The 23,493-nt window shown below is 37.8% G+C and overlaps 1 protein-coding gene across 3 annotated transcripts in view; it reads left to right on the top strand.

Annotated features, from left to right (window-relative positions):
- Positions 1–23,493, top strand: part of RPS6KA6 (ribosomal protein S6 kinase A6) — a 207,397-nt gene that overhangs the window by 97,386 nt on the left and 86,518 nt on the right. For 2 of the 3 annotated variants that reach the window (XM_059678455.1, XM_059678453.1), the window contains exons 7-9: positions 3,160–3,266; positions 4,901–4,938; positions 6,176–6,202. In XM_059678455.1, the coding sequence (XP_059534438.1) occupies positions 3,160–3,266; positions 4,901–4,938; positions 6,176–6,202 (172 nt within the window). The remainder of the gene's footprint in view (positions 1–3,159; positions 3,267–4,900; positions 4,939–6,175; positions 6,203–23,493) is intronic. The other variant, XM_059678454.1, reaches the window with a different exon arrangement.

The raw sequence follows: 23,493 nt of genomic DNA, 5'->3' as shown, positions 1-23,493 counted from the left end.
ATATTATCAAAACAAGACTAGGCACATTCTGGATAGCCAAGGAATATTCTGGTATATATGACTTAACATATATTATGTTAGAAAAATTATCAGAAGTTAAAGACAAAGATATTTGTTGTTCAGTAAACAGTATATGAGAAATTGGTTACATATTACAGAAAACAAATCATTTTAAAATGTCATCTTTACCCGAAGATAAATTTTACTTATGTTAAAGTGCTAAATCTGGGAAAATAATTATTCTAAATGAAGATGCAGCTAAATGTGTAGTTGACTATTAAATGGAGATCTCTTTAATCATTAAAATAATGAAGCAAAATCACACAGAAATGATTATGTAAATTTGACTACATAAAATTGTGAATTATTGAACATCAAAAACCAGCACAAATTGGGGAAAATACTAACAAGTAATATAATGGAGAACTGACATTTTTAATATTTAACAAGCTTATAGTTATGGAAAAAACAGTAAGTCCATACTGGGAAATAGGCAAAAACATTACTTACAATTCTTTAAAACAATAGGCCACTAGACATGAAGAAAATGTATAGCCTAACAATAAAAATTTAAATTAAAGGAATTTATGTCATTTATATCAAATTAGAAAATATTTTTAAAAGGGCAATATTTAGTGCTATCATGTATGTGATAAGACAAATGCTTTTATAAACTGCTGATGGGCATGGGAATTATTGTAACCTTTTTACAAAATAATTTTTGAGTATGTCAAGAAAATTATACTATTTCTTCTCCTTGACCCAATATTTCTTGTTTTATTGCTCAGGAACTCATATTGGAGAAATAATCATAAATATAAAAATATATGCATGTTGAATAATTATTTAAAATAGTGAAAAGCTGGAAATAACCTAAATGAACATTTCGGTAAATTAGTATGTTGATTTTACAGCACTACTGAAACTTCTTTATAAATAAGTTTTAAAGATATGGGACAATGCTTATGATATAATAAATAGGGGAAAAGAAGGCTATTAAATACTGTGTGTGTATTAGTATGATCTCAAATGTGTTAAAACACATATATACATACATACCTGAATGATTTGTATATATATGCAAAGATATATATATACATACATACCTGAATGATTTGATTGAGTATCAAACAGCAAAAGACTAGCAATGGTTACCTCAGGGACCAGGGTTTTAGATTACTTTCATTTTCAGTGTACTTTTCATAGAATGATTAATGAATAGAAAAGTATTAATATTAAGGGACTTAAAACTTTAAAAAAATTAGTTGTAACAAAGCATATGGCAGAAGCGGCTTATGGAGAAGGGGAAGTTCTTAGGGAGAAGTATTCCTGAGTTCAAATCCTGGGCCTACTGTGTTATTCTGGCAAGCTGTTTCATCACTGATTTTTTTCTCCAAATGTAAGGGGATGATAATACCTACCTCATAGCATTGCTTGGAAGATTGTAATAATCTAATTAATGTCAAGTGAATGGAAGTAATTTCTACTTTGTCAAGTTTATTTGCATCTATCCTCAGGCTTCCTACAGAGAAAATTTTATAACAAGATAATATGCTTGTCATAAACTATAACCTAGGCATAGTTTCTTTAATTTAGAGTTTGCAAGATTTTTGTTTAGAGTTTTCTTATATGTTAAGTTTCAGTGAACATTTTTATTAGCCTTCCTCAGAAGTTAAAGTAACAAGTATTTTTATTCTTAAAATATATTTTATTGATTTTTTACAGAGAGGAAGGGAGAGGGATAGAGAGTTAGAAACATCCATGATAGAGAAACATTGATCAGCTGCCTTGTGCACATTCCCTACTGGGGATGTGCCCGCAACCAAGGTACATGCTCTTGACCGGAATCAAACCTGGGACCCTTCAGTCTGCAGGCCGACACTCTATCCACTGAGCCAAACTGGTCAGGGCAGTATTTTTATTCTTAATGAAATATCAAATGGGAATGATGTTATCATACTCTTGCCATTATGTCAAATGGACTCTCTTGAAACTTAATGAACAATCTTTTTCTATAAATCATTTTTAAAAGTAAGTAGAGTATCAAAATTTATATTTAGCTGCTCATTCTTTGCAATTTTACCAGTAAACTGAATCTGCATTGTGTAATTCTGTGGCCATAACTCTAAATGGGCAAGCCAGTTAAAAAATCTTTATGATACTTCATTCAAAATTTACCCTTTCCTAGTAATCCAAATAACCAATGAAAATTAAAATTTCTAGACAAGTTAGTTGTTTTGCCAATTGGAAGCCCTTGATAAATCTTAAAAATTACATCTAATGATTGAGTAGCACCCAATTATGTGTGTAAATTAACACTCACTTATGAATGTAGACATAAATCTATAATCATAATACCTCACACAGCATTTTACACACATAGCATTTTACAATTTATGAAGTTTTTTTTTTTCACCCATGTAAACTAATTTGACACAACAGCCTTATTAGATAAACAGATATTATTATCCTTATTTTACATGTTTAGAAATGGAAGGCCAGAGGGCTAAGTGCCATGTCATACATTATACTCTTAATTCTGGTTCCAAGTCCAGTGTTCTTTTCACATCATCCTAGAAGCTCTATTCCCAGGCATAAAATGATTGAGGAATACAGTGCCATTAAACTCATGTACTTTATTAGCAGAAGAGGCCTGGAACTATCCCTTAGGACAGAGATTTGGTTTAGGATTTTGTTTAAAATGAGTTACTAATTTAATACTTTGTGTTGGTATATTAGAAACTTTGAGTTAGTAGAGCTGCTCAAAGAGAAAAATCTGAGATGTAATAGACAGTGAAAGAAAAAAATAGAAATAGTGGAATTGCTAATGCTAAACCAAAATATCCTGTATACTTTAAACATCCAGTAGGTTTTACAATATTGTAGTAGAGTACTAAAAATGATAATCATATTCAAATAAAGGGTGGATCCTATAAAGTGCATTCAGTTTAAGAAGATATGCAAATTACAAAATACCTTTTAGGAATATTTATATTTCAATAGCTAATATTGAAGAAGATTCTTAAAAGTGGTTAATTCCATCTGTTTCTCATATTTCCTTTTTTCTAGATTTGTCTGTTTACTGGTTTTTAAAGAAGTAAATTTTTGAAAATACAATATTGAAAAATGATCAAATGGTAAATTATTATTTTATTTTAGGTTCTGTTTACAGAGGAAGATGTGAAATTCTACCTTGCAGAACTAGCCCTTGCTTTGGATCATCTGCACCGATTAGGAATTGTGTATAGAGACCTGAAGCCAGAAAAGTACAGTTATATTCTCCTTACATATCTCTATTACCAATGTTATATAATGACTTTTTCTCCACTACATCTTTTATTTAAAGATTATATAAAAATATGTATGAATTTCAGTTCTATGAAACTTATAGAAAGTAATGTTCATAAGATACCCATTGATTTTTTTCCAATTATTCATTTTTATTTATTCATGTGATAGTTACCAATGCATTCTCATTTAGTAGTGAATAAAAATATGATGCTTTACTGGAAACTGGTATATTTTTTAGCAAAACAAAAACACTGAAATTAAAGTCACAAAGCTCCTACAGTGGACTGTTAAAGTTGGACAAAATCATTTAGAAAGCTATGCCTTTTAAATTCTAAGAACACAAGAGTCAACATTACAGCTCTCATTATTCTCAGAAGCTACCAAGCAGAGATACACCTTAAAGTTGAGTATTACATATGTCAAGTTTCAGCCCAGTACAGATTGCTCCATGGCAGAATACCCAAATTTGAAATGATAGTGGTACAAAAACACTACTTGACGCTTTAGATATTACAGTGAAATCTGGCTGTGGCACCACTGGCTAAAAACCATTAAGTCTTGCTACCACCAATGACCAAAGACCCTTGAATAATCAATAATAGGACACTAGACCATATGGTATAAACACAATTATAAAAGTTTAAAACTCTGTGTGGCTTGCCTGTGATCTTCAGTTATCAAAGACCCATAACTGCAAACATGACTTTAAATGGAAATAAGATAAAAAGGGAAACTAGTGGAGCAAAAAGTCAACTAATATGTTTATAAAAAGTGTGATATTAGTCTGGAAATTGGTGCTCAGGGTATTCTGAATCCCACTCATTTCCTGATATGAACTGGATTCCAATGCTTTAACCAAGGATGTTTTCTAAGTGACACAAGCTTATGACTCTTAATAGTGCAAGGATTTGTATAGCTTTGAACTTCCTGGGTACAATGATTACAAAGAGATGCAAAATACTGCTTTAATTATTTTAAGGTGTTTCTAAAGATTTTCTATTGAATCTTAAAATTTATATTTACCAAATTTTTAAAGAAAATGATAGAAACTCATATAAAGTATTGTTTAGGAAAAGTTGATTTGCTAAACTTAAAAATTGAATAAAAATTAAAGTGTATTGGAACCACATGGCTTGTGATTTTAAAAAAATGAATGCATTATTAAAAAACATGTTGGTTAAAGAAATGGATGGAATCCGATTAGAAATGATTTGGCCTCCTTCTACTGTTCTAACATACAAATCCAGAAATATTTCAAGAATAATTTATTTTAAAATGGGAGTCCAATAGGAGAAATGAATGTGTATACATTTTATGATTAAAATGATAGAGTACTCATTAAGATCTTCAGAACTATAAATGATCTAGAGGGGTGGGGGCATTTCTTGATATAAGTAGCTGATTGAAGTTACTTTGGGCAAAATTCATGTCATTTTCTTTCTCTTTTTGTTGTTGGATAACAAGAAAAGCCCATTGATTTTCAATTAATCATTTATTTCTAGTATTTCAAAGAGACACTGACCTATTTTAATTTTGTGAAGATTTTTTATGAAATGTTTTATATAAGATATTTTATTCCATTTTATTGAATGTAAGTTTTTATTTACAGCATTTTGCTTGATGAAATAGGACATATCAAGTTAACAGGTATGCAAATTTTCTTATTCTACCCTAAGCTTGTTTTATATTTTTCATTATTTTAATATTTAACTAAGCCTGTTAACTTTCTTTCCTTTTTCTTGATTTAATTTGCATTTTTCTTCTCTTTTGTGTACAAAAATTAACTTAAAGGTTAGATACGATAGCTCTGAATATGGTCTAATTATAATACCAAAAATTATACAATAGAGTTGCTGCCCTAATTCAGAAATGACATTTGGTTTTCTAGGTAAAAGCACATTATCTTAGTTTTAGTCTAGATTGAAAAGTTATCATAAGTAGTTATCACATTTGGAAAACAGTGAATTATAAACTTTTAAACCAAGTGTTTATAATCCAAGGTTAATTTTTTTTATATGCAAAACATGGTATATTTTATTTTAAATATTGAAGAATTTATACAATGTGCCAATCCTCACAGGCTTCTTAGGCACAAAATATCCTTATCATACCATTTTAAAAACATTTTATTTTGAAATCACTCTAGATTTATAGTGAGTTGCAAAAATAGTACCAAGAGGTCCTGTCTACCCAGCATATCTCAATGGTGACATCTTACAAAGCTGCATTGCATTATCAAACCCAGGAAATTGGTACATTATAAGTAACTAGACTATATGCTTTACTTAGATTTTACTAGTTTTGCATACATTTCATTTTTTTGTTCATCTTTGTGACATTTTATCACATATATAGAGTTGAATACCACCAGGACAATCAATATGCAAAACTATCCAACAAACACAAAGAGAACTCTCTTCTGCCGTCCGTTTATTGTTACACCCTTCCTTCCTTTCCCTTAATTCCTGACAACCAGTTATCTTTTCTACATGTCTAATTTTGTTATTTTGAAAATATGATATGAATAGAATTATATAGTGGTCACACTTCTGGGCATTTGTCCTAGAGTAATAAAACCGTATATGCACACAAAAACCTACACATGAATTTTCATAGCAGCTCTATTTGTAATAGTCAAAGACTAGAAATGTCCTAAATGTCATTTAAACTGTGAATGAGAAAACATACATCCATGCAATGGAATACTACTACCCAGCTATAAAAAGGAAAGAATTTGTGATATATAAAACAACTTGGATGAACACAGGGCATTTTGCTGAATGAGCCAGTCTCAAAAGGTTACTTATGTTTTAATTGGAGAGTAAATTCTGTATTTAATTATCAGAATATTAAAACAGATAAAATGAAGATGTGGTCTTTACAGGGAATTTTGGACCAGTACACTTTAAAGGTAAGTTGCTTTAAAACTCCCAAGTATACACCTTCATTGTAAAGATAAAGTATGAAGCTGTTAACTTGAAGATGCAAGCAAATGTGATAAAGCTCAGATAATGTTTAGTGAATCTTATTGATTCATAGCCTTATTTTCTTATCATATCTAATAAAAGAGAAACATGGTAATTAGCATACGACCACTACCCTTCCCATTGGCTAATCAGGGCGATATGCAAATTAACTGCCAGCCAAGATGGTAGCCAGCAGCCAGGAAGCTTAAAGCGAACATGAGGCTTGCTTGCTTCAGTGACGGAGGACTCCAACGTTCCCTGCCTGCCACTGCAGACCTCTGAGCTGCAACTGTAAGCAACTATGTTACAAATATAGAAGCTAAACAAAACCCTAGAAACCTGCTTTAGTCGGCCCGGGCTTCAGCCAGCAGAATCGCAACATTGTTTCAAATACAGAAGGTAAACAAAGGCCAGAAACCTGCTTTCAGCAGCGGAGGCCTAATAGCTGGAGCGAAGCCTCAGAGCTAAAGCTGGCCCAGAATAAAAAAAAAAAAAAAGAAAAAAAGGAGCAGTTGGGAGCTTCAGTCACCCGCCAGCCTGAAAACAGCCCTCAGCCCCTCACCCAGACTGGCCAGGCACTCCAGTGGGGACCCCCACCCTGAAGGGTGCATGACCAGCTGCAAACAGCCATCATCCCCTCATCCAGGCTGGCCAGGCACCCCAGTGGGGACCTCCACCCTGATCCAGGACACCCTTCAGGGCAAATCAGCTGGCCCCCACCAGTGCACCAGGACTCTATCCTATATAGAAAAAGGGTAATATGCCTCCTAGCACTGGGATCAGCGGAGCCGCGAGGCCTCCCGGCACCAGGATCAGCGTGACAGGGGGCAGCACCCAAACCCTCTGATCAGCCCTGCTCTGGGCCTGATAGGGGAGAGCTCCCCAAACCCATGATCTGCCCTGCTCTGTGTGTGACAGGGTACGGTGCCCCAACCTCCCCCCCCCATGGGCCCTGCTCTGTGTGTGACAGGGTAGAGCCATAACCTCCCTATCGGCCCTGCCCTGAGTGTGACAGGGTGTGGCATCCCAACCCCCTGATCCGGCCTGCTCTGTGTGTGACAGGGGGCGGTGCCCCAACTCCCCTATCGGCCCTACTCTGGGAGTGACAGGGGGGAGCTCCTCAACCCCCTGATTGGCTCTACTCTGTGCGTGACAGGGGGCAGCGCCCCAACCCCCTGATCGACCCTGCTCTGTGCATGACAGGGTACAGAGCCCCAACCCCCTGACCGGCCCTTCTCTGTGAGTGACAGCAGGGAGCTCCCCAACCCCCTGATGGGCCCTGCTCTGTGCATGACAGGGGGAGCTCCCCAACCCCCTGATCGACCCTGCTCTGTGTGTGACAGGGTACGGAGCCCCAATCCCCATGATGGGCCCTGCTCTGTGAGTGATGGGGCAGCACCCCAACCCCCTGATCCACCCTGCTCTGTGCATGACATGGGGCGGCACCCCAACTCCCTAATTGGTCCTGCTCTGAGCCCGACCAGGGGCTACACCTGGGTATTGGGCCTGCCCTCTGCCACCCGGGAGCAGGCCTAAGCCAGCAGGTCATTATCTCCCGAGGGGTCCCAGACTGAGAGAAGGCACAGGCCGGGCTGAGGGACCACCCCCTCCCCCCTGAGTGCACAAATTTTTGTGCACCGGGCCTCTAGTGCATATATAAAATAAGCAAAGTAAATTTAAAAGTATTGAAAGGAAAAGGAAAGAAAAATATGAAGAGGTGAGATTTGAGTTTTATTTTATATAATATGCAATTTTTGTGTTATAGTACAAAAACTTTACTTGAAAAACTAATGATAATTTAACTAGAGGCCCGGTGCACAAAATTTGTGCACGGGTAGAGTACTTAGGACTAGCTGGCGATCAGGGCCAATTGGGGCCTTCTTTCTCCTGTCTGCCGGCTGCTGGCTGGGCCTTCCTTTGTTCTACAGCACCCCCCTGGTGGTCAGCACACATCATAGCGAGTGGTCAAACTCCTACTTGGTCGAACTCCCAAGGGGACAATTTGCATATTAGCCTTTTATTATATGGGATTATTTTCATTTTTTCTTAATAAATTATATCTATTTGTCAGGGATGAGAAAGAAAGGTAGGAAAAAAGTAGAATAAATCATACCTATATCTCTCTTCTACATTAAGGTTAATTGGGTGAATAATTATTTCAAGTTGTTTTATGTTTAGTCTTATGAAATAAATTTTGTTTTTGCACCTTTTGGACTTAAACTGCATGAGGAGGGAAGAGTAGTTAGAATCAGTATTAATTTATAAACAATGGACACAAGGCTTTTAACAGGAAGAAAATGTGATATATCTACACTAATAAAAGAGAAAAATGGTAATTGGCGTACGACGATACCCTTTTCATTGGCTAATCAGGGCTATATGCAAATTAACTGCCAACTATGATTGGCAGTTAACTGACAACTAATATTGGCAGTTAACTGCCAACAAGATGGCGGTTAATTTGCATATGTAGGCACAATGCAGGGAGGTGAAAGGGAAAGCAGGAAGAAGCCCCCTGCCACTGACAGTGATCGGAAACCCAGGGGGGAGCTAAGAGCTGGGGGGCAGGGCAAAGGCGGCCCTGGGGCCGCCTTTGCCCTGCCCCCCAGCCATGATCGGAGAATCAGGCGCCTTTGCCGCCCTGGCCAGTGATAGCAGGAAGTAGGGGTGGAGTCAGCGATGGGAGCTGGGCACAGTCGAAGCTGGCAGTCCCGGGAGCTAAGGGTCCCTTGCCTGGGCCTAAAGCGGAGCCCACGATCGCGGGGCCGCTGCAACTGCGGGTCCCTGCTGCCCAAGCCGGACGCCTCAGCCAGAGGCGTTAGGCCTGGGCAGGGGCGGAGCCTGCAACCGCGGGGAGCTGGGGGTTCCCTGCCCAGGCCTGACACCTCTGCCGGAGGCCTCAGGCCTGGTCAAGGGGCCGATCCGGTGATTGGTGATCGGAGGGTGATGAGGGTCAACTCCTCTGGCCGAGGCATCAGGCCTGGACGGGGGGCTGAGCCAGGGATTGGGGGGATATGATGGTCCCCTTGCCCAGGCCTGAAGCCTGGGTCAGAGGCGTCAGGCTTGGGCGGGGGGTGGAGCAAGCGATCAGAGGGAGATGGGGGTCCCCTGCCCAGGCATGATTCCTGGGCCAGAGGCCTCAGGCCTGGGCGGGGGCCAGAGCCAGTGATTGAGGGGAGATGGGGGTCCCCTGTCCAAGCCTGACACCTCTGGCGGAGGCGTCAGGCCTGGGCAAGGGGCCGATCAGATGATCGGAGGGTGATGGGTGTCTACACCTCTGGCTGAGGCATCAGGCCTGGGCAAGGGGCAGAGCCAGCAATCGGAGGGGTCTGGGGGTCCCCTGCCCAGGCCTGATGCCTGGGCCAGAGGCATCAGGCCTGGGCTGAGGGCAGAACCAGTGATGGGGGGAAATGAGGGTCCCCTGCCCAGGTCTGACGCCTCTATCAGAGGCGTCAGGCCTGGGCAAGGGGCCGATCCTGCGATTGGAGGGTGATGGGGGTCAACGCCTGAGGGCTCCCAGTATGTGAGAGGGGGCAGGCTTGGCTGAGGGACATTCCCCCCCACACACACCCAGTGCACGAATTTCGTGCACCGGGCCCCTAGTATATATATAATATTGATGTAACATTGGATAAAACCATACAGGTTTCAAGTGTAAACTCAGCAAAACATCATCTGCATACCCATCGCCCAAAGTAAAGTCTCTTTCTAATTTACCACTTCTATTCCCCCTTTTCCCTCTTTTACCTCCTCCTACTCCTTTTCCCTTTGGCTATCACATACTATTGAATGAGTCTATGTGTTTTATTTTTTATATATGTATAATAAATTTTGTTTAATCTTAGCCAAACTCCTCTTCTCTGACAGCTGACAGTCTGTTCTATGTATCTGTTTCTACTTATATTTTGTTTGTTAGTTCATGTTTCTCTTTATATTTTGTTAGTTCATTAGCTTCCACATATAAATCAAATCATATGGCATTTGTCATTCTCTGACTGGCTTATTTTACTTAGCAGAATATTTTCCAGGTTCATCCATGCTGTCAGAAAGAATAAGAGTTCCTTCTGTTTTATGGCCCAGTAGTATTCCATTGTGGTAAATTACCACAGCTTTGTTATTCACTCATGTACTGATGGATACTTCGGCTGTTTCCAAAGCTGCTGCAAATAAAACTTCAATGAACTGGGAGTACAAATATTTTTCCGAATAAGGGTCTCAGGTCTCTTCAGATACATATCCAGTGGAAATTCTGGCTTAAAAGACAGTTCCATTTTTAATTTTTTGAGGAAACTCCATATTGTTTTTTACAGTGGTTGCACCAGTCTGCATTTCTATCAACCATGCATGAAGGTTTCATTTTCTCTACATCCTTGCCAGCACTTGCTGTTTGTTGATTTATTTTTGATAGACATTCTGAATAGCATGAAGTGATATCTCATTGTGGTTTTAATTAGTATCTCTGTGATAACTAGTTACTTTAGCACATTTTCATGTCTATTGGCCATCTCTATGTTCTCTTGGGAGAAAAGTGTCATTTGGATCTTTGCCCATCTTTTAACAAAATTGTTTCTGTTGTTTTTTTTTTGTATTGAGTTTTATAAGTTCTTTATATATCTTGGATATTAACCACTTATCAGATGTATCATTGGTGAATATGTTCTCCCATTCAGTGGGTTATCTTTTCACTTTTAAAATAAACAATTACAATATATTTCATTTCTAAATGGGATGGAGTATATTATTAAATAGCATTATGGGTTAAGAAGTTAGATATTCATTAGCTGGCAGCTCTCTTCCCTAGCCCATCACTCTTGATTTTCAAATTATCTTTTCATTCTTTTCCTTTAAATTGAATTTATTGTGGTGACACTGGTTAACAAAATTATACTGATTTCAGGGGCACAATTCTATGACACTTCATCTGTACACTGTTTTGTGTGTTCACCATCCCAAGTCAAGTCTCTGTCCATCAATGTTTATACTCACTATATTCTTCTCCACCTCCTTCCATCTCACCTCCCCATTGCAATCACCACACGATTGTTGATGGGATTTTTTGCTGTGAAAAAACTTTTTAGTTTGATATAGTTTCATATTTTTTATTTGTTTCCCTTGCCTTGGAAGATATACCTGCAAAAATACTGCTTCGAGAAATATCTGAGATTTAACTGCCTATGTTTCTTCTAGGATTTTTATGATTTCAATATTTACATTTAAGTTTCTAATGCATTTGGATTTATTTTTGTGTATGGTATAAGATGGTGGTCTAGTTTCATTATTTTGAATGTATCTGTCCAATTTTCCCAACACCTTATATGAAAGAGACTATCATTACCTCATTGTATGTGTTTACCTTATTCGTCAAATATTAGTTGACCATAAAGGTGTGGGTTTATTTCTGAGCTCTCTGTTCTATTCAATTGCTCTATATGCCTGTTCTTTTATTATTATTATTCTTTATTGTTTACAGTATTACATATGTCTCCTTTTCCCCCTTTAGACCTCTCTCTGGCCACTCTCACCATGTAGCACATGCCCTCACCCCCTTAATATCTATGTCCATTGGTTTTGCTCATATGCATGCATATAAGTCCTCTGGTTGACCTCTTACCCCCTCCACGCCCCCCACACACATCCTCTCCTTCCTTCCCTCTGAGGTTTGATGGTCTGTTCCATGCTTCTATGTCTCTGGATCTATTTTTGTTCATCAGTTTTTGTTGTTCATCATATTCCTCAAATGAAGGAGCTCATGTGATATTTATCTTTCTGCAACTGGCTTTTTTTCACTGAGCATAATGCTCTCCAAGGCCATCCATGCTGTTGTGAATGTTAGAAGTTCTTTCTTTTTTACATCAGTGTAGTATTACATTATGTTGATGTACCCAGTTTTTTAGTCCATTCATCTGTTAATGGGAACTTAAGCTGTTTCCAAATCTTAGCTATTGTAAATTGTGCTGCTATGAACATAGGGGTTCATATGTCCTTTCTGATTGGTGTTTCTGATTTCTTGGGATATATTCCTAGAAGTGGGATCACTGGGTCAAATGGGAGTTCCATTTTCGTTGTTTTGAGGAAACTCCATACTGTTCTCCACAGTGGCTGCACCAGTCTGCGTTCCCACCAGCAGTGCATGAGAGTTACTTTTTCTCCACATCCTCGCCAACACTTGTTGTTTGTTGATTTGTTGATGATAGCCATTCTGACAAGTGTGAGATAGTACCTCATTGTCATTTTGATTTGCATCTCTCAGATGATTAGTGACTTTGAGCATGTTTTCATATGTCTCTTGGTCTTATATGTGTCCACTTTTGAAAAGTGTCTATTTAGGTCCTTTGCCCATTTTTTGATTGGATTGTTTATCTTCCTTTTGTTGAAATGTATGAGTTCCCTATACATTTTGGAGATTACACCCTCTGGTATAACATTGGAAAATATGTTCTCAGTGGGCTTTCTTGTTGTGTTGTTGATGGTTTCTTTTGCTGAATAGAATTTTCCCAAGACCATTTATTGAAGATATTGTCTTGACTTCATTGTATGCTCTTGCCTCCTTTGTCAAATATTAATTGAGCATAATGGCTTGGGTCGATTTCTGGGTTATCTGTTCTGTCCCATTAGTCTGTCTGTTCTTGTGCCAGTACCAGGCAGTTTTGAGAATGGTGGGTTTGTAATATAGCTTGATATCTGGTATTGTGATCCCTCCAACTTTGTTCTTCTTTCTCAGGATTTCTGCGGCTATTTGGGGTCATTTTTTATTCCAAATGAATTTTTGGCGAGTTTGTTTTAGGTCTGTGAAATATGCCATTGGTATTTTAATGGGGATTACATTGAATCTATAGATTGCTTTGGGTAGTATGGACATTTTTATGATGTTGATTCTACCAATCCATGAACACGTTATATTCTTCCATTTGTTTATGTAGGGCTGGATGACTGGGTATGGAGTACAGTGTTAGTAGGGTCCTCTACTTGGGGATAGTATGGTCAGCCTATCAGTGGAGAGAATGTGGTCCTTTCTTCAGAGCCATACCACTGAGTCTCTGATAGAGTCTCTAACTCTAGCTCCCCCAATAGGAGTGCGCCATCAATTCAGGTTGGGATCAGCCAGCTATCCCCACTACAGGAGCAAGATGAGCAGGGTAGGGCCACTGGAACTTGGGAAAACAAATAGAAATTGTCCTCTATTGGAGGTGGCTCTGAGTGTTCTTGCAGGAGCAGGGTCAAGCTCCATGCCTCCCCTTAGTTGCACAGCCTGCCCACTTGAACTCCGGATTGGAGCTTGTGAGGGAGACCCACTCCAGAAGTCCCATCTTTGAGCAGCATTCCCTTCCTCCCACTGAGCTGAGATCAGTAGAGTGGGTCCATTGAGATCTGTGAAAACAGATCAAGGCAGTCTTCTTTTGGGGTGTTACTGGCTAACCCTGTGGGAGACAGGCAAGTTTCTCGCCTCTCCTTTGTTCTAGAGCTGCTATTAGAGACCCAGATGAGGGCTGTGAGTGAGACATTCTTCAAAGGTCCCAGTTCTCACTGGAATTCTCTTCCACCCATGGAATTGAGCTCAGCAGGATGGAGCCACTGGAACTTGGGAACCAGTTCAAGATATTCTTCCATTAGTGGAGGTGCCAGCCAAGCCTGCTGGAGCAGGGCAATGCTTCACCCACTTGAGCCCCAGACTGGAGCCTCTGAGGGAGATGTGCTCCAAATGTCCCAACTCTTGGTGGTCCTTCCTTCCCCAGTGGAATTGAGATCATCAGGTTGCAGCCATCTTGACTTGGGAAGATAAAACAAAACTGTCTCCTGTTAGGGGTGGTGCTGTCTGAGCCTACAGGTTGGAGAGAAAGACTGGCCACCATTCCTAAGCCCTACAGTTCAGTGTCTGTCTGAGTGTCTGCCTGTAGTTTCTCCAGAGAAAGACCCACCAATGTCCCTGTTGGTTGCAGCCAATAGGACTGTCTGCCAGACTCAAGATTGGCAGAGTGGTATCACCAGTAAGTGGAGAACTGTTAGTGCACTCCCCCAAGCTGTGTAAAAATAAGAGTGCCTAACCCTGGAAAGATGGTACCTGAGAGTGGTGTGGGATGTTGACTCAGGACCGAGACTTTATTAGTGGACCTTTCAGATCTCTCTTTGGGGCTGTGTCACCCAGCTTTTCTCTTTGTGATGGCTGCATGCCCTGAGTCACCTTCCCTCTACCAGAGCCCCAGGTAAGTGCCAGAGAACCAGCTCCTGTGTGTTAGCATTCTAGGAGACCCTCTATTCCCTGCAGACAGAATCCCCACTAATTTTTACTGCTAAATGTTATGCAGACTTTTTTTTCATCAAGTCTTGGTGCTCTGGGTTGGGGGTCTCACCATGGAGTTGAGAGCCCATGCTCCTCATGGGGGACTTTTGCTGCTTTTCCTTCAGCTTCTCAGCTACCATCATGGATGCAGGGGCCAGTCCTCTCCATATCTTTGCCCTTCTTACCAGTCTCTATGTAGCTTCTTCTATTAATCCTTGGATATAATATTCCTGTTCAGCTGACCTTCATTTTTGTTATTTGGGTTGATTGCTCTGAAATTTAGCTGTAAATCTGGTTTGTTACTGGAAGGAGGTGAGTGTAGCTTCCACCTATTCTGCAGCCATCTTGAAAAATTCCCATATATGTATGCTTAAAATTTTAATTGAGTATCTTTAAAATGTGAGCAATAATACACCTTAGATATTTTATACTGTTTTATGATTATATCCTAATTCAGAGTTTTGTAATGAATAATAAACTTACAGATTTAATCTCTCAACATTCCAATAATATTGGTTAAAGTGTGACCATTCACAGCAAGTATTTTAAGAATAGTTTTTTTATATAGCAAATATGATTCATTTCTCTAGTAGGATAATTTTATCAACCATATCATTTCTTTCTCTTTTTTTGTTTTATTGCTTAAAGTATTACAAAGAGTATTATATATGTCTCCTTTTTTTTCCACCCCTTGACCTTCCCATAGCCTCCCATACCCCCCAGTGTCTTGTGTCCATTGGTTATGCTTATATGCATGCATACAAGTACTTTGGTTGATCTCTTACCGCCCCCCCCCCCGAAACCCTCCCCGGCCTTCCTGCTGTAGTTTGACAGTCTGTTCGAGGCAGCTCTGCCTCTGTATCTATTTTTGTTCATAAGTTTATAATAGTCTTTATTATCCAGAAATGAGTGACATCATGTGGTATTTTTCCTTCATTGACTATGGTAAGAATTCCTTCTTTTATACAGCAGCATAGTATTCTATTGTGTAGATGTACCACAGTTGTCTAAACCATTCATCTGCTGATGGGCACTTAGGCTGTTTGCAGATCTTAGCTATGGTGAATTGTGCTGCTATGAACATAGGGGTGCATATATCCTTTCTGATTGGTGTTTTTGGTTTCTTGGGATATATTCCTAAAAGTGGGATCACTGGGTCAAATGGGAGTTCCATTTTAAACTTTTTGAGGAAACTCCATACTGTCATCCATAGTGGCTGCACCAGTCTGCATTCCCACCAGCAGTGCATGAGTGTTCCTTTTTCTCCACATCCTCTCCAGCACTTGTCGTTTGTTGATTTATTGATAATAGCCATTCTGACAGGTGTGAGATGGTACCTCATTGTTGTTTTGATTTGCATTTCTTGGATGATTAGTGACTTTGAGCATGTTTTCATATGTCTCCTGGCTTTCTGAATGTCCTCTTTTGAAAAGTGTTTTTCTTAGTGCCTTTGCTCATTTTTTGATTGGATTGTTTATCTTCCTTTTGTTATGTTGTATGAGTTCCCTATAAATGTTGGAGATTAAACCCTTATCCGTGATAACATTGGGATATATGTTTTCCCACACAGTGGGCTTTCTTGTTGTTTTGTTGATGGTTTCTTTTGCTGAGCAGAAGCTTTTTATTTTGATGTAGTCCCATTTGTTTATTTACTCTTTAGTTTCCAATGCCTAGGGAACTGTATCGGTGAAGAAATTGCTTCGGCATATATCTGAGATTTTGTTGCCTTTGGATTCCTCTACCTTTTTTTTTATGATTTCCCATCTTACATTTAAGTCCTTTATCCATTTTGAGTTTATTTTTGTGTATGGTGTAAGTTGGTGGTCTAGTTTCATTTTTTTGCATGTATCTGTCCAATTTTCACAACACCATTTATTGAAGAGACTGTCTTGACTCCATTGTATGTTCTTGCCTCCTTTGTCAAATATTAATTGAGCATATTGATTCAGGTCAATTTCTGGGCTCGCTATTCTATTCCATTGATCTATATGTCCGTTCTTGTGCCAGTACCAGGCAGTTTTGAGAACAGTGGCTTTGTAATACAGCTTTATATCTAGTATTGAGGTCCCACCTACTTTGTTCTTTTTTCTCAGGATTGCTGCAGCTATTCGGGGTCGTATTTTATTCCAGATGAATTTTTGGAGAGTTCGTTCGATGTCCGTGAAATATGCCATTGGTATTTTAACGCGAAGTGTGTTGAATTTATAGATTGCTTTGGGTAGTATGGACATTTTAATGATGTCGATTCTACCAATCCAAGAACATGGTATGTTCTTCCATCTGTTTATGTCTTCCTCTATCTCTTTTTTCAATGTCCTGTAGTTTTCTGAGTAGTGGTCTTTTATCTCTTTAGTTAAGTTTATTCCTAGGGATCCTGATTTTTTTGGTGCGATGGTAAATGGGATTGCTTTTTTAGTCTCTCTTTCTGTAAGTTCATTATTGGTGTATAGAAATTCCATAGATTTCTTGGCGTTAATTTTGTATCCTGCTACATTGCCGAATTCATTTATTAAGTCTAATAGTTTTTTGATGGAATCTTTAGAGTTTTTTATGTACAATATCATGTCATATGCAAATAAGGACAGTTTTACTTCTTCTTTTCCAATTTAGATGCCTTTTGTTTCTTCTTCTTGTCTAATTGCAATGGCTAATAATTCCAGTACTATGTTGAACAGCAGTGGTGAGAGTGGGCATGCCTGTCTTGTTCCTGTTCTTAAGGGAAATGGTTTTAGTTTTTGTCCATTGAGTATGATGTTGGCTGTGGGTTTTTCATAAATGGCTTTTCTGTTGTTGAGGTATGATCCTTCTATTGCCATCTTGCTGAGAGTTTTTATCAAAAATGGGTGTTGAATTTTGTCAAATGCTTTTTCTCCATCAATTGATATGACTATGTGGTTTTTTTTCTTTCAATTTGTTTATGTGATGTATCACATTTATTGATTTGTGGATATTGTACCATCCTTGCATCCCTGGGATACATCCTACTTGGTCATGGTGTATGATCTTTCTGATGTACTGCTGGATCCGATATGCTAAAATTTTGTTGAGGATTTTGGCATCTATGTTCATGAGGGATATTGGCCTGTAATTCTCTTTCATTGTATTGTCTTTATCTGGTTTTGGTATTAGGGTGATGCTGGCATCATAGAATGAGCTTGGATGTGTTCCTTCCTCTTGAATTTTTTGTAGTAGTTTGAGGAGAATAGGTTTTAGTTCTTCCTTGAATGTTTGGTAAAACTCCCCTGTGAAGCCCTCTGGTCCTGGGCTTTTGTTTACTGGAAGCTTTTTGATGACTGCTTCAATTTCTTCCATAGTTATTGGCCTATTGAGATTTTTAGATTCTTCCTGATCAAGTTTTGGAATGTTGTATTTTTCTAGGAATATGTCCATTTCCTCCAAGTTGTCTGGTTTGTTGGAGTAGAGTTGTTCATAGTATTTTTTAACAATCATTTGTATTTCTGTGGGTCTGTTGTTATTTCGCCTCTATCATTTCTGATTTTGTTTATTTGGGTCCTCTCTCTACTTCTTGGTGAGAGGTGCATCAATGTTGTTTATCCTTTCAAAGAACCAGCTCTTGGTTTCATTGATTTTCTGTATTGTCTTTTTTGGTCTCTATGTCAACTATTTCAGCTCTAAGCTTTATTATCTCCTTCTTTCTGCTCACTCTTGGCTTTTCTTGTTGCTCTCTTTCTAATTCTTTGAGATGTAGAGTTAGATGATTTACTACCATTTTTTCTTGTTTTTTGAGGTAGACCTGTAAAGCTATAAACTTCCCTCTCAGGACTGCTTTCATTATGTCCCATAGATTTTTGATTGTTGTGTTTTCATTGTCATTAGTTTCCAGGATGTTTTTAATTTCTTCTTTGATCTCATTGGTAATCCAATCAATAAGTAATAACATGCTATTCAGCTTCCAAGTGTTTGAGTGTTTTGGGTTGTTTTTATTGTAGTTATTTTCTAATATTATGCCATTGTTGTCTGAGAAGATGCTTGGTATGATTTCAATCTTCTTGAATTTGGGGAGACTTTGATTGTGACCCAATATGTGGTCTATTTTTGAAAATGTCCCATGTTCACTTGAGAAGAAGGTATATTCTGTGGCTTTGGGGTGAAATGTTTTGAAGATGCAATTAATTCCATCCGATCTAGTGAGTCATTTAGGATTGCTGTTTCTTTGCTGATTTTTTTACTAGAGCCGCGGTCGGGAAACTGTGGCTCGTGAGCCACATGCAGCTCTTTGGCCCCTTGAGTGTGGTTCTTCTTAAGCTTTAGGAGTGCCCTTATTAAGTTAATAACAATGTACCTACCTATATAGTTTAAGTTTAAAAAATTTGGTCTCAAAGAAATTTCAATCATTGTACTGTTGATATTTGGCTCTGTTGACTAATGAGTTTGCCAACCACTGGTCTAGAGGATTTATCCAGTGATGTCAGTGGTGTATTAAAGTTCCCTACTATAATTGTATTGTTGTCAATCTCGCCCTTGATATCTTCCAGGAGTTTTTTATGTATTTGGGTGCTCCTGCATTGAGTGCATATATGTTTCTCAGGGTTATATCCTCTTGTTGTATCTATCCCTTTAGTATTATGAAGTGGCCTTCCTTATCTCTTGTTATGGCCTTCACTTTGAGGTCTATTTTGTCTGATATAAGTATTGCTACCCCAGATTTTTTTTTTCATTTCCATTTGCCTGAAAGATATTTTTCCATCCCTTCACTTTTAATCTGTGTGAGTCCCTTCTAATGAGGTGGGTCTCTTATAGACAGAAAATATATGGGTCATGTTTTTTTATCCATTCAGCCACTCGATGTCTTTTAATTGGACCATTTAGTCTATTTACGTTTAAAGTTATTATTGAAAGGTACTTGTTTGTAGGCATTTCTATTTTTTGTGCCTGTTTTCTTTCTCAGCTTTTTATTTCTTCTTTTACACCAGTCCCTTTAGCATTTCTTGCATTGCAGGCTTGGTTGTGATAAATTCCCTTAGACTTTTTTGTCTGTGAAGATTCTTATTTCCCCTCCTATTTTAAATGATAGCCTTGCTGGATAGAGTATTCTTAGATTCAGTCCCTTGATTTGCATCACTTTGTAAATTACCCTCTAGTCTTTTCTGGCCTGATGTTTTTCTGTTGAGAAATCATAATATGCCATTACAAATTTTAAATTGAACACACAATTGATTTTAACTGTCTGTGGTTACAGTTATACGTTTCTGAGGGGCATAATCCAGGAGTAATTTCTATATAAAGATGGAAACTGTTGCAGAAGACTGGAGAAAAAACAAGCCAAGCTTAGAGAAAGGGAGTTACATTTCATTATTAAATTCTGTGCAGGCCCAGAGAAAAATGTGTCTTTCAAATTCTGGGCCTCCCAACATGGGAGAAACTCTCTTTATTTATACTTTTTCCAGTCCTTTGTCTCCCAAATGTGGAATGAGACTTCCAGGCCTTCTGAGAAAGATTGCCTGCGTGCTGGGAAGGGGCCATGAGACCATATCTCAAGACCTGGCCTGGTGTCAACACTGACAACTCTGTCTGGGGCATAGTTTAAGGCCTCTCTGGAATGGGAGTAGTCTTATTTTTCTTATTATTTAAGCAAGCAAGCATTTACAGAAGCCATACTGTCAGGGTTAAAATTTCAAACATCAGTTTTTATATAAGATGGATGCTTCAAAAGAATCTATACAGTGTCAGAAATTTAAATCACATTGTGATTTAGCTGAATATTTAAGAGAAAATATATATGTAAGAAAATAACTTTAAGTATTTTTATTGTTATTTGCACATTAATCACTGAGATTACCTTTACTAATAATACATACTCATTAAGTTGTTTTGTTCTGGATGTGCTTTTAAAATTTAAAGTCTAATTAAACAGTCATTTATGGTTGCACAAATATACTTCCCCATGGCCCCCACGACCAAAAAAACCTTGATTTAGCTGATTTCTACACTTTATTTCTATTTCAAATTAGTGACTTGGAAAAACCACTGATTAATATATATTTTTAAAATCTTGTAGCTAACCCGTAATATTGTAAAATAAATGTTCAGTTCATTGTTGAGCAAATTCTAGTGTTAAATATCATTTTTTTCAGAAATAGTACCACAAACGACCTCTGAGAAGTGGCATAAATCTCTGAAAAGTAATCAAGGATAAGAAAATTATCTTCCCTTTCTTCTCTCTGGGATGTCCAACAATGTCAATGTTCTTCTCTACAGGATTGTCATATTCAGCTGAACTGAACTTGAAAATGAACTTTTATTACATTTACGTTTTAAATTGGTTGTGTAGAGTTTAAAGTCTCAAAATATAGAGAAATAACATTATAGGACATTGAAAATATTTTTAAATAAACTGAATATCATAATATATTTAGTTATTATACAAAAATAGTTATTTTTCTTTTCTTAACTTTTTTTTAAAATTTTATTTTATTTTTAAAGTATTACAAATAGTAGTACATATGTCTCCTTTTTTCCCCATTGACCTCACCTACCCCCTGGCACATGCCTTCACCCAATATCTTGCATCCATTGGTTATGCTTATATGCATGCATACAAGTCCTTTGGTTGTTCTCTTACCGCCTCACCAACCCTCCCCTGCCTTCCCGCTGTAGTTTGACAGTCTGTTCGATGCTTCTTTGCCTCTGTATCTATTTTTTGTTCATCAGTTTATAATGTTCTTTATATTCCACAAATAAGTAACATCATGTGGTATTTATCTTTCACTGACTGGCTTATTTCACTTCAATGAAAATATTTAGCATGATTAGAAAATCAGTTTTCTAGGGCCTTGAAAATTAAGTATTAATGTTGATATTTTATTTATAAAACAATTTGGGCTTATAGCTTTCTTTATTTATAGAATAAAGATATAACCTACACAGAGTAAAACTTACTATTTGGATCCTTATAGTGATGGAATTATTCTGCATCTTGTTAGCATCATTGTCAATATTGGGATATTATAATATAGTTTTTATAAGATGTCACCATGGGAGAAACTGGGTGAAGGGTAAACAGGATCTCTGTAGTATTCCATATAACTGAAATAAATTTGCAGTAGTCTCAAAATACAGAGTTTAAGAAAAATTACTCTTTCACATATAGTTTTGCAAGCTTTGACAAATGCATACAGTCTTAAAACCATCACCATCATCAAGATATTAAAAGTTCCATCATTACCTTCCAAATTTCCCCATTATAAGTTAACTAGAGGCCCATTGCATGGTGGGGGGCGGTCCTTCAGCCCGGCCTTCGCCCTCCTACAGTCCAGGAGCCCTCAGGGGATGGAAGACTGCCGGCTTAGGCCTGGGGAGCAGCCCTAAGCCATCAGTCGGACATCCTTATTGCTGCTACGGAGGCAGGAAAGGCTCCCGCCACTGCGCTGCACTTTCCAGCCATGAGCACGGCTTCTGGCTGAGCAGCACGCCCCCTGTGGGAGTGCACTGACCACCAGGGGACAGCTCCTGCATTCAGCATCTGCCCCCTGGTGCTCAATGCGCATCATAGTGACTGGTCGTTCCACAGTTCGGTTGACTTGCATATTAGCCTTTTATTATATAGTCCTCTCTTTACCCATACACAATGACCAATCTGCTTTCTGGCCCTATGCTTGCCTTTTCCACAATGTAAATAGACTTTAGCATCTATAATCTTTTGAGTTTGGCTTCATTTACTTTTTGTAGTAAATTTGACATTCATCCTTATTGTCGCATGTATCAATAATTTTTTAAAAAATTGCTAAGTAGTGTTCTATTTTATAATGGTGCCATGGTTTGTTTGATCCCCAATCCAGGGGCATTTGGGTTATTTCCTGTTTAATTCATCAGTAAGGGATAAAGCCACCATAAATATTTATGTACAAGTTTTACGTGAACATTAGCATTTATTTCACTTGAGTAAATACCAAAGAAGTGGTATTGCTTCGTCATGTGGTAAGTTTAAGTTTCCCTTAATGAGAAACCTCCAAAATGTTTTCCAATGTGTCTGTACCATTTTGCATACCCATTAGCAATGTATGAGAGCTCCAGTTGCTTTGTATATACCCATTATTGTTACATCCAGCATTTTTTATTTTAGCTCTACTAATGGGCATGTAGTAGTATCTCATTGTGGTTTAACTTGCATTTCCATAATAACTAATGATATTGATCATCTTCTTATGTATTTTTATGTCTTTGTATATGTGTCTGTTCAGATCTTTCTTCCACTTAAAAAATTGTTTTTTGTTATTGAATTTCTGAGTGTTTTAATATACTCTGAAGTACAAGTCATTTATCAGATATGTGATTTGCAAATGTTTTCTCTCAATGTATAGCTTCTTTTACACTTACTGAATGGTAACTTTGAAAATCAGTTTTTTATTTCCATGAAGTTCAGTTTTCAACATTTTTCTCTTACAAATTATACTTTTGATGTTGTATCTAAGAAATTCTTTCCGAATCCAAGATCACAAATATTTTCTCTTATATTACTTCTGGAAATTTTACAACTTTAAGTTTTACATTTCACATTTAGTTCTGCGATTCATTTTGAATTCATGTTTATGTATAGTTTGAGGATATATTTTTATATCAATATCCTATTGTTCTGGCACCATTCGTTGAAAAGACTGACATTTCTTCATGAATTGCTTTTAAGCCTTTGTCAGAAATCAATCCAGAATATATAGCCAGTTTCATTACAATGCAACAACTGTGATCTTAAAAATTATTGCATTATGTATTATTGCATAATAAAAAGAATAGGGCTTATGGCAAAAATGGGGTTAGAGGCTTAGCAGTAATCTAAATAACCAGTGACACATTTGAGAAATATAGGAAATGAACAAAAATGATAGCATTGTTTTACATGTTCTAAATTATTACGGTTACATAAATACTACAATAAACATGCTACCTTAACTTGAAAAATCCTTAAATTTGCTTGTAGAATTAATGTAAGAAAGTTTGTAG

Source organism: Myotis daubentonii, chromosome X, assembly GCF_963259705.1.
Source record: "Myotis daubentonii chromosome X, mMyoDau2.1, whole genome shotgun sequence".
In the NCBI taxonomy this organism is placed as follows: domain Eukaryota; kingdom Metazoa; phylum Chordata; class Mammalia; order Chiroptera; family Vespertilionidae; genus Myotis; species Myotis daubentonii.
Note: the sequence above shows the minus strand (reverse complement) of the source record. Positions and strands in the feature narration are given on the sequence as shown.